The 12,583-nt window shown below is 41.9% G+C and overlaps 1 protein-coding gene across 1 annotated transcript in view; it reads left to right on the forward strand.

Moving 5' to 3' along the window:
* The first annotated feature begins 2,428 nt into the window (after positions 1–2,428).
* Positions 2,429–12,583, forward strand: part of LOC131397767 (zinc finger protein 568-like) — a 34,133-nt gene continuing 23,978 nt past the window's right edge. Inside the window, exons 1-2 of the mRNA XM_058530817.1 lie at positions 2,429–2,848; positions 3,850–3,902. Coding sequence (XP_058386800.1) covers positions 3,894–3,902 — 9 coding nt within the window. The 5' untranslated portion in view covers positions 2,429–2,848; positions 3,850–3,893. The remainder of the gene's footprint in view (positions 2,849–3,849; positions 3,903–12,583) is intronic.

Here is a 12,583-nt window from a genome sequence, read left to right on the forward strand (position 1 = left end):
GTTGACAGAGCTGCATTCTTTCTGTGGCTCTAGAGGAGAACCTATTTCCTTCCTTTTCCAGCTTCTAGAAGCTGCCTGTATCCCTTGGCTCATGGCTCCTTACTCCATCTTCAGAGCACATGGTTCCAAACTTTCCTTGTCTTCACATCTCCTCTCTGACTCTGACCCTCCTGCCTTCCTCTTATAAGGACCCTTGTGATTACACTGGGCCTACTCAGATAATCCAGGATAATCTTCTCATCTCAAAAGATCTTTAATTTAAGCATATCTGAAAAGTCTCTTTTGCCATGTAAGATAACATAGTCATTCACAGGTTCTGGGGATTAGGACTTGAACATCTTCCGGGGGAAGGGGCATTATTCTGTCTACCACATTATCTTATTGGCATCATTTGATATATGTATTGCTTTTATCTCCTTTAATTTGTTCATGCAATGCATTTTGTCATTGGATTTCTTAATGTTCTTCTAACATTAGGAAATCTTTTGACATAATTCGTTGTTCAAATTTTATACTACATTGTTGAAATCAGCCTTTTATTTGGTATTTTTGCATTTATAATCACAAATGTTAAAGTAATTAAACAAGGACGCCATTTGAATGAGGTGGCTCTAATACCTTGGTAGCCTATGTAAGCAAACCAAAACCCAACCCAGAGTAAATGCACCCAAATATAAGAAAATAAAACTTAAGAACAACCAATCACAAACAGCCAATTCAGCTCTCCCCCAAGTAAGGCAACTGCTTCAGTGATAGCCAATCAAATCATTTCCTTGCTTTGCTTAGCAGTCTTCTCTATAAAAACCTTTCCAATAGCTCCTGTTGGTGGAGTGCACCTAACCACTTTTGGTTTGACACTGCATGATTCAAATCCATGTATGCTCAAATAAACTCCTGAAAATTTTAACGTGCTTCAGTTTATCTTTTAACACAAATGAAACTGATTAACGCTTTTCTTTTGGCCTGTCTTTATCAGGTTTTATACTAGTTAGACAAAATTAATTAGAGAACATTCCATCTTTTCCTAGGATCTGAGTAAACTGCGTAATCATTATTAGTTCAAAAATTAGCTAAAACTCAGCTATAACCATCTGGTATCTTTTTAATATGTACCTTTAGTACATATTTTAAGATATATTTAAATTTTATTATGGTTATTGTTCTGTTCAGGTTTTCTAGTTCTTAGTAGAAATTAGTAATTTAAATTTTACTAGAAAAGCTACAATTTCCTCTACTATGGTTATAGAGTTGCACATAGCCTCAAAGTTCTTTTAAATTATGTGTCTATGGTTTAATCTTTCTCATTTCTAATGTTTTCATTTTGATTTAATTTCCTGTTTTGTTATTGTTTATCAATATTGTGTTTCATTTATCCTTTAGAACCAAATTGCAAATTTTAAAAATCTGGCCCACTTTTCTGTTTTCTAGCTCATCAATTTCAGAGTCTATACTTATTCACTTTATATTTAACAAAATTTAATACATAATGTTTCATAAGAAGAACATGACTATGCCCAAAATATAAGAGAATACTCTTAAAGTAAAAAGAAAAAAATTCGTAATTACACGTCCTAGAAATTAACTACTGTTAACAAATGTTAGTGTAACTTTTCAGAGATCTTACTACCCAAGTGGCTTTTTTTTTTGTATTTATGTACTTATACAAAATTTGAAAACAGTATTACGTGGTATATAGAAGTTAGTTTTGGTATTCCATTATTTCCATTCCAGACCCAGGGTTGTCCTCCTTCAATCGGTTAAAAGAAAGAGATAAGAACGAGGCCAGAGTCGTCGTGAAGGTCACCATGACCACATCAAGGTTGAACTATGGGCAGAAATAAAAAATTACATTTTAACCTTAACTGTCAGCACATGGCTGGAGAGCAATGCAGTAGTCTTTCCCTGCAGTTAGGACGTTTAGAAAGCCCCGGCACAAGACACACTGTAGCTGGAAAGGGCGACCAATCAGAACTGGACTCAGCTTTAACCTTGCACACTCTGCAATTTTTGCCTTTAAAATCCAGCCACCCCAAGACGGAGGGGCGGGGCCCACCTATCAACTTGCGGGTTGAGGTGTACTTTCCCGGTTTGCAAACCTTTTAGTAAAGTCTCTCTTTTCTTTAAAACTTATCTTTGCCTCGTAAAGCTGCTCATTTTGGTTAACAAACCTCCCCCAGGCCCTTCTCAGGTTCCCCGATCCTGAGCTGCAGACTGCCCCACTTCAGCCTCTCCTCCTCCACATCCCCAGCCCGCTAAGCCAGGACTGCATTTCCCAGACGGCTCCAGGGTGGGCCCAGCCCCTACTGGGCGTCCCTACCACCCCGCCTCAATGGTGCCGAAAAGCCAGGGCACCTGGCTGCGGCGCTGCGGCCTTCCCGATTGAGGACTGCACTTCCCGGCGGCGCCCGCGACTGGAGAGGGGCTTCTCGGGGGAAACCTGAGCTCCCAGCTCCACCAGCATCGTGGGGCGCCAAGGGCTGAACCGCCCAGGTCCGGGAGGACTCCTAGCTCGCGGCATGGGGGCAGCCGTCCTGCGGGAGGACCGCCCCCCAGCCCCCTCCCCGCTCTCCCCGGCTGAGCGCCGCCTTTCCCAGAAGCCTCCAGGGCCCACAGCCTTTTCTCGCCCGCCGGCGGCCGCTTGCCGCCTGGAGCCGCGGGTTCGCCCAGGTGCTCGGAGGATGCGCAGGCGCGGCCGCGCGGCCGGGACCGGGCTTCCCTGAACGCGGCGCGGCTCTGGGCGCACGACTGTGGTGCCGGCCGGCCCTGGCTGGGTTTTGCCTCCTCGGGACTACGTTTTCCTGAGGGCTCCGCGGCACAGGCGCTTCCCGCCGAAGTCGGCTGCCCGCTGGTAGGTTGGCGGGCGTTCGGCCGCGAGGGTCCGGCGGCCTAGCTCACTGGTTTGCGGCGGATTGGATCAGACGGGAGTGCGAGGACCCCGGGCGGGGCTGGGGTCTTCAGTACGGACGGCCGTCGGGCACGTCCGGGCCGCGTGTCCCCGCTGGGACAGTCGCGGACGGCGCCGCGCGTCCGCAGGGGGTGGGGGTGGTCTCGGGCCGGCGCGGGAGCGGGCTGGGGGGCTGGCGGGCTGGCGGCCGAGGGTGCCGCAGCCGTGTGGCCTCCTGCCTGCGAGGATCGCGCCCCGATGTCCGGGGCTCGGCGACCGGTGGCCGCGGCGCCCACTCTGCCTTTGCGGCTGGAACTGGAGGGGGGCCCCCTTTGTACGTCCTTGGTGGACGCTGGGGGGGTCCGCCGGAGGATGGGTTCTGGGAGTTCACCCCAGACCCCCACGGCCTCGCGCGGTCCAGACCGGCCGCAGCTCACGCCGCCGCCGCCAGTCGGTCTCCAGCGCAGTGATGGCTTTCTCTCCGGAGCTATTTCTGGTGTCCAGCGGGTTTCTAGAGATTGGGACCGGGTGCCCCTCCTACTGCCACTTTTTTGTTCTTTCACCCTGTGGCTGTCGGGAGTCCAGGCCCGTAGAGGTGCCCCCAGCCCAGAGGACAGGAGTGTGGGAGTCGGACAAGTGGATCCGCTTAGGCTGTGCCTTGCAGCCACAGACCTGGGCTCAGTGTAAGATACTGGGCCTGGAAGAATCCAGTCAGACTGTGATGGGGGAAGGAGGCCTGAGTCTGGGATGCTCTCCCAGGACTCCTGTGTGGGCCCCTAGCGTCGCCTGCTCTTCTTTGTGGTGATGGGAGAGGGTGGTGGAGTTGCAGGCTTCTGTGGCTTTGGCTCCCTCCCAGTGCCTGGGGTGGGGCAGGGATTTAGTCGGACTTCGCCTCCTCTGGGCTCCAGGAAGGGACTGTTGTCTCATAGTTTCTGAACCCTTTTCCACCTTTTTCCTTCTCTAAGAATCCGGAAGAGGAGAAGAGAAGAGCCGCTGTGCATCAGAAGTCATGGGAGAGGTAAGGTGTATTTGGCACTTTCTTCTTGGAAAGGGCTTCTTGGTTTTCAGGACACTATCCTCTTTGAGGATTCTATCCAAAAGATTAACAACAGTGATTTGGAGAAAGGGGAAGAGAGGAGGAAACGACATATATGGAGCAGTTTTCCTAAACCTGCCAGGAGCCTAGACCGGAGCTGTCTACTTTGCACACATTGTCTCATCTGATCGAGAATTTCCATTTTCCTGGATTTTGTTCATTCCCAGAATACTCTTGACAGATTGTGCCTCAGTGATTTGGCAGGGAAGTTGAAGAACAGAATAAGTTTACTCAGTTCAGTCTCACTAATTTCGTTGTTGTCCCCTCCAGGGTCACATGCAATAGCCTGTTTGCTTCCAAATTTCTAACAGCCTGGAACGCCTGCCAGACCCCTTCAGCTCTAGATATTTCTTTTCCAAGATAGAAATAAGATAATCGCTCTGTTTCTTTTTTTTTTTGTGAGAAAGATCAGCCCTGAGCTAACATCCATGCCAGTCCTTCTCTTTTTTTTTTTTCTGAGACGGACCGGCCCTGAGCTAACATCTATTGCTAATCCGCCTCCTTTTTTTCCGTTTTTCTCCCCAAAGCCCCAGTATATAGTTGTATGTGGTAGTTGCATATCCTTCTAGTTGCTGTATGTGGGACGCCGCCTCAGCATGGCGGGACAAGCGGTGAGTTGGTGCGCGCCGAGGATCCGAACCCGGGCTGCCAGTAGCAGAGCACGTGCACTTAACCGCTAAGCCACAGGGCTGGCCCTAATTGCTCTCTTTCTAATGATTAAAGTAATATAGGATTCTTGCAAAAAGTTTCTTAACTGGAGAAAATTAAGAAAGTGTGTCACCCATGGTCCAACCATCTAGAGGTAGTCACTATTAATATTTTGAAATTATTTTGTCTACACATATATGTGGGTATGTAATTTTATTTTATTTTTTTTGGTTTATTGTGGTAACATTGGTTTATAACATTATATAAATCTCAGCTGTACATCATTATACTTCCATTTCTGCATGGATTACATCACGTTCTCATGTTCACCACCCAAATACTAATTATAATCCGTCACCGCACACGTGTGCCTAATTATCCCTTTCACCCTCCTTCCTCCCTCCTTCCCCGCTGGTAACCACCAATCCAATCTCTGTCTCTATGTGTTTGTTTGTTGTTATTATCTACTACTTAATGAGTGAGATGTACAGTATTTGACCTTTTCCCTCTGACTTATTTCACTTTGCATAATATCCTCAGTGTCCATCCATGTTGTCACAAATGGCTGGATTTCATCATTTCTTATGGCTGAGTAGTATTCCAATGTGTATAAATACCACATCTTCTTTATCCATTCGTCCCTTGATGGGCACTTAGATTGCTTCCACGTCTTGCCTATTGTGAATAATGCTGCAGTGAACACAAGGGTGCATGTATCTTTATGCACTGGTGTTTTCACATTCTTTGGAAAGCTACCCAGCAGTGGAATAGCTGATCGTATGGTAGTTCTATCCTTAATTTTTTGAGGAATCTCCATACAGTTTTCCATAGTGGCTGCACCAGTTTGCACTCCCACCAGCAGTGGATGAGAGTTCCCTTCTCTCCACATCCTCTCCAACACTTGTTGTTTCCTGTCTTGTTGATTATAGCCATTCTGACGGGTGTGAGGTGATACCTCATTGTAGTTTTGATTTGCATTTCCCTGATAATTAATGATGCTGAACAACTTTTCATGTGTCTGTTGGCCATCTGTATATCTTCTTTGGAGAAATGTCTGTTCAGGTCTTTTGCCCACTTTTTAATTGCATTGTTAGTTTTTTTCTTGTTGAGATACATGAGTGCTTTATATATTTTGGAGATTAACCCCTCATCAGATGTATGGTTTGCAAATATCTTCTCCCAATTGTTCGGTTGTCTTTTCGTTTTGTTGATGGTTTCCTTTGCTGTGCAGAAGCTTTTTAGTTTGATGTAGTTCCATTTGTTTATTTTTTCTATCGTTTCTCTTGTCCGGTCAGACATGGTGCTTGAAAATATGTTGCTAAGACCGATGTCGAAGAGCGTACTGCTTATGTTTTCTTCTAGAACTTGCATGGTTTCAGGTCTTACATTCAAGTCTTTAATCCATTTTGAGTTCATTTTTGTGTATGGTGTAAGATAATGGTCTATTTTCATTTTTTTGCATGTGGCTGTCTAGTTTTCCCAGCACCATTTGTTGAAGAGACTTTCCTTTCTCCATTGTGTGTTCTTGGCTCCTTTGTCAAAGATTAGCTGTCCATAGATCTGTGGATTTATTTCTGGGCTTTCGATTCTATTCCTTTGATCTATGTGTCTGTTTTTGTGCCAGTACCATGCTGTTTTGGTTACTATAGCTTTGTAGTATATTTTGAAATCAGGGAGTGTGATACCTCCAGCTTTGTTCTTTTTTTCTCAGGATTCCTTTAGCTATTCGGGGTCTTTTGTTGTTCCATATAAATTTCAGGATTCTTTGTTCTATTTCTGTGAAAAATGTTGTTGGAACTTTGATAGGGACTGCATTGAATCTATAGATTGGTTTAGGAAGTATGGACATCTTAATTATGTTAATTCTTCCAATCCAAGAGCACGGAATATCTTTCCATTTCTTTGTGTCGTCTTCAGTTTCTGTCAGCAATGTTTTATAGTTTTCGGTGTACAGATCTTTCATCTCTTTGCTTAAGTTTATTCCTAGGTATTTTATTCTTTTTGTTGCAATTGTAAATGGGATTGTATTCTTAATTTCTCTTTCTGTTACTTTGTTGTTAGTGTATAGAAATGCAACTGATTTTTGTATGTTGATTTTGTATCCTACAAGTTTACTGTATTCGTTTATTACTTCTAAAAGTTTTTTGGTGGATTCTTTAGGGTTTTCTATATATAAAATCATGACATCTGCAAATAGTGAGAGTTTCACTTCTTCCTTTCCGATTTGGATCCCTTTTATTTCTTTTTCTTGCCTGATTGCTCTGGCTAGGACTTCCAGTTCTATGTTAAATAGGAGTGGTGAGAGTGGGCATCCTTGTCTGGTTCCTGTTCTTAGAGGCATAGCTTTCAGTTTTTCACCATTGAGGATGATATTAGCTGTGGGTTTCTCATATATGGCCTTTATTATGTTGAGATACTTTCCTTCTATACCCATTTTATTCAGAGTTTTTATCATAAATGGATGCTGTTGGGTATGTAATTTTGTTTTCAGAATAGGATCATGTTACTGATAGAAGCAACTCACTTATTGAATGTTTACTTTGAGCCACTTGTAGTTCGAAGTTTTTTACATGTGTTGTCTTGTTAAATCCATACAACAACCCTATGAGACAGGTAGAACTGTATTTCATTGATTCTGTGGTGCGCTTTTTTTTTTTTCACGTTTTAACTTCTCTGAAGTCAGGATAGGTTTTACAATTCCTGGCAAGTCGCAGTTTCATTGATGGCATTTTTTTCTTTCGTGGTGTATAAAGTAATAGTGGCTGTATAATTAGTGGCATCTCAGAATTGATGAAATATGGTATTCTAAGTGGACAAATGAGGAAATAGATTATGTAAGTCTGTTGCCCCCAAATTACACAGTTAATAAATGGTACAACTGGAATTTCTAAATTGCCTACTGATTTCCTTTGCCCACTTGTCAAAGAGTGTTATTTTATTTTATTTTTTTTTCGTTTATTTTAAACAAGTTTATACCTTAAGCATATTTTCTCTTTGTCATTTGTAAGTTGTTTTAGGAATATTTTTTCACAGTTGATCTATTTTGTGTGTTTTTAGATTCAGGGCTTTCAAAAAATGTTTTCTTCCCTTTATGTCGTGCAAGAAGGTCTTCCTTACTACAAAAATAGAAAAGTCTCTCATATTTTCCTCAAGTGCTTTTGTCCAAACAATTTAATCTTTAAAGTATCTGGTGTGAGATATGACCAGAGAATGTTGGCTGTAAAAGTCCTAATTTGGGGTGTTTATTTAGGCCTTTTTATGTGACTTTGGAGTAATTACATTTTTTTTTTAATTTTATTTATTTATTTTCCCCCAAAGCCCCAGTAGATAGTTGTATGTCATAGCTGCACATCCTTCTAGTTGCTGTATGTGGGACGCGGCCTCCGCATGGCCGGACAAGCAGTGTGTCGGTGCGCACCCGGGATCCGAACCCGGGCCGCCAGCAGCGGGGAGCGCGCGCAGTTAACTGCTAAGCCACGGGGCCGGCCCTGGAGTAATTAATTTTAAACAATGGCAGAGTATTTGTAGTATGTTCAGGGTTTGTTCCCTGGACGTGTCTGAGTGTGGCTCCTCTTTCCTTAATTCTGGCCAGTCAGTTCTCAAGGATTCCTTTCTCTCTAAAGACTAAGAAGTATTCTTGCTATTCTGGATTAATCTGTTTCTTCTTTTCTTCTTTTTCTTTTGAACTCTGTGAGAACTTGTTGAGTTTGTCTTCCCATTCCCATCCTGGCCAGAACCTTCCTCAGATTCTCAGAAGAGGACGGCATCCATTCTCAGCACATTTTGTGAGGAAGGAACTCTACCTCCCTTGCCCTTCAACCCTTGACCATTCATTTCTCCCTCTGTTCCCTCCTCTCCTCAGAGTGGCAAGGGTCCTTTCTCTGTGTTAATGAGAAGCCATGCACTGTTATAAAACGGTAAAGTCGTACCCCGTTTCTGTTATTTATTAACTCTGTGACAGGGCTTCCTCATAACTTCCTCTGTATAGTGTGGTCTGCAAGGTTTGGGGAATATGATGGTAATGGAAATTCACGTGAGTGTATACTTAAACTGGCAACCTGGAGGTCCCCCAGCTCTTACCTCTCGGTCTTCCCAACATCCAGTGATTTTGGTGGAATCTTGTTCCTTTTCTGGGCCCCAATTAATCTTCTACATGACGCATGAAATTTTCACATACCCTTCAACCTAAGTTAGTCAGTATTTGCTCATTTCCCATAGCAGGATTCTTCTGCTTGTAACTGGAGCTAACTTGTCCTGCTTAAAACCCCTCACCTGTGAGAACAAGTCTAAATGGCTCATGATCTGATCCTTCTTTCCAGCCTTGTCTCTCTCTGCTCCCCCCTGACTCTACTCTAGCGGTTCCCAGAATGCTCGGTGCTGTCTCTTGCGTCTTGCACAAGAAACACAAGAGGGGCACTTATCCCACACCACCCCTTTCTGAGTTCTTCGAAGCCTACTTTAGTCTCCTGATTATGCTTGGTGACTCTGAGTGACTACATTCCCTTCTGCTGCATTTGTCGTGATTCTTATCACACTGTACTGTGACTGTCTCTGTAAAACTGCTGTTGTTAAATATTGAATTATAGAAGCTGTAGAAGGTATGACAAATGATCAAACACCCATATTTAAGAAGTAGCACGTTAATTATTGTTGAAAACCCATGTGTGCCATGAGTCATCCCGATCCAGTCCCCTTCTCTACTCCTCAGAGGTAACTGTTCTGAATTTTGTGTTTTTCATTCCCTTGCTTTTCATTTTTAAATTTGATATAAATAAAATCATACTGTTGAGAATCTTATGCAACTTCATCACTTGTCTCTCAGTGTGTATTCAGGAGATTCATACAAACTGTGAATTTATCCTACTACATAGCCATCCATTATACAAATACGTCTTTTTTTCTTTTATATTACAAACATTCCTGTGAACATTCTTGAACTTGTCTCTTGGTGTCATGTGTAAGAATTTCTCTAGGTGTATAACTCGAAATAAAATTGTTGAGTCATAGGGTATGTGCGTCTTCAGCCTTACTAGACACTGTCCAGTTGTTTTCCAGTGTTTATACCCATTTATAAATCCTGTTTCTTCATATCTTTATCAATGTTTGGTATTGTCAGACTTCTAAATTTTTACCCATTTGGTGGGTATGAATTGATATATTATTTTGATTTTAAATTTGCATATTTTGGTACCAAATGAGGTTGAGCCCCCGTCATGTTTTCTCTTCTCTGAAGTACCATATCATGTCATTTTCTAATTTTTCTATTAAGTTTTATATTTTCAGGTTTTCGTTACCTTTAGTGTGTTGTAGGCATTTCTTAAATATTGTGGATTGTCATTGTTTTGTCAATTATATGTGCTGTACGTGCTTTCTCTCAGTGGCTTGACTTCTAGCCTTTAAATGATGGTAGAAATTCTCAGTTTTAATGCTGTTGTGGGAGATCAAGATTTGGCCACCCTGAAATCTATCTCTTTACCTTGGTTGTTTTCTCTAGGGACATTTGACCTCCCCCACTAACTGCCTAAAGAATTTGACATAGTAACTCCTTCCTGGAACAGATCTATCATGATGGCTGTAAAGATAATGTAGGATAAATGTTACAATAGGAAAGGCACCAACAAGCCCATCTTATCGGAAGTTCTGTCTCTCTGGCCACATTCTCCGAATGGCCCTTCAAGGAGTTGCCAGACAATCATTTACATTTATAAGGGAAATCTCCATTTGTAAAGGTATCTCCCTCTCTGTTTTGGGAAGAGGGGGGGATGGCCTCATTTCTAGAGGCTTATCAGTGTGGAAGGTGAGGCCTTAAATCTGCATAATAACCTTACTCTTGTTTACTGTGCTTTAGTGGTAATCTCCTGTAACTGACTCCCCCCACCCCCAACATCCTCCTTTGTCGTTGGCTAAACATGGTATTTAAGACGAGAATTTCTGCTATTGTGTGGAGAAACGCAGTGTCCCTGCTTTCTCCCATGTATACATGTTATTAAACTTAGTATTATTTTCTCCTGCTAACTTGTCTTGTTAATTATTTGGCCAGCCATAAGAACCTTAAGGAAAAGGGCAGAGGGAGATCCTCCCTCTTCCCCCGACAATCCCTTTTCCTCCCAGAGTAATCTCTGTCTTGTTCTGTGTCCTGAGAACTTGGCTTTGTGACCAGTGAGAATATTCTCCTTGGTCTCCACCATACGGATCGTGCATTTACCGGAGTGCACCTTGGTGGCCAGTCGAGTAGACTGGGGTTCCGAACTGTCTTTGTCCGGCTGTGCCAAGCTCTCAGGGGAGTTTGTCATAAAGGGCCCAGTCCATAAGGGCTTTTGTCGTCTTAACCTTTGTTGCTTGTTAGTGCTGGAAAAATCCCATTCCAGTATCGCCTGCCCGGTGTCACAGATTAGCGGGTCTGTGACTGGAGGCGTCCCACACTATTGTGGGACACCGGAGACACCATCCTTACCGCCTGTGCAACGAAGGTCTTTACTTTCTCTGAATATCTTTGGGAGTGAATTCTGTGGATCATGGGGGCTACATCATCTGTGCCCTCACCAGGGACGCCTCTTGCGTCCATGGTAAAGATTTATTCTAAGCGTGGAAAGTTACCTCCGGGTCTTTCCTTAAAAAGGCTTATTGGTTCGAGTCACTATTGGAATAAATATACAAATGAAGATCCTACTCATCAATGGCCAGACGATGGATCCTTTGAATTGGGAAAACTTCTAAATTGGGGGGAAAAAAAATGTTTTGAGAGCTCTCACACAATTGTTTAATTGGTACCCCCCAAAAAAAAATGGCCAGAAAAAGGAAGGGAAAAATTTGACTAGCCTTAAGACCTTGACTCAGGTTACAATTGAAGTGAGAACATGTAAAAGTGTAAGTGTTGATCAGATTATAGAGGTTGGAATGTTTGAGCTAATTTTATATAAAGAGGTTACATCAACTTTGCCTGAGTATGTTTTAAAATGTCTGACTGGGAATGCTTCCCTTGTCCAAAATTAGACCAAGACCTATTGATAAAAATCTTAATGATAACTATGTTTAAAGGTATAAGAGGTGATGAAATTTACATGAAATTTTGTAGAAAAAAACTGATGTTATTTCTATTACAGAACTGGTTAACAAAAATAGTAATTTAAATGATGGCTAATTTTATCTAATGTCTTAAGTCTTATAGGCAATCGAAATAATTATTGGGAATAAGTAACTAAATAGTTGTGACAAAGATGAATGTTGGATGAACTTTAAACAATAATTATGTGTTATGGTGGTTACAGCTTCCAAACTCTTTTTTGTGACTTAAAACTTTAGAGTTTTGCTAAGTTTTATAATAAAAATTCAGTTGAGTAGATCATTTCCAAATAACATAAGATATTAGACATTGATTGCTAAATGTACATTTGTCTACTTTTGGCTTTTCATTACAGAAAAACTAAAAGGTGTTTTGGGTCTATTGATAAACATGTGTTTTATTAAAAGATTGTACTATAAAGTAACATATTTCTAGAAGTTATGAAGTGTTCATAAATTTTCCAAGCCACAAGATACTAATGTAAAAGAAAGTTTATAATTGTTTAGTTTTTACTTACAAATTGGGGTTAAAATTTCTAATTAGTATATGTGATTGAAGCTACTAAAAAGTAAGAAAAATATGTCTGTGTACAAGGAAAGTAAGATGTATAAAAAAGATATAAGAATGGAAATATTTTGTTTGGTTGATTAAGAGAGATAAATTTGTCCTCAAGTACTAGGAGGGAAAAGAAAGACATGGGACAAATTCTGAATGTAAAAAGAAAGTTATAGGTTTGTGAAAGAGGAATTCTGGAAAAGGAGTTTTTGCATGGTCAAGTTGGCTAAGATTGAAATGAATTTAATTAAGTAAATGAGTTTTAATAGCAGAAGTAAGCTGGTGCAAAATTAAAATTTGGTCTTCTGTCTCTTAAAAGGATAATTTGCTTAAACTT

Source organism: Diceros bicornis, chromosome 34, assembly GCF_020826845.1.
Source record: "Diceros bicornis minor isolate mBicDic1 chromosome 34, mDicBic1.mat.cur, whole genome shotgun sequence".
NCBI lineage: Eukaryota > Metazoa > Chordata > Mammalia > Perissodactyla > Rhinocerotidae > Diceros > Diceros bicornis.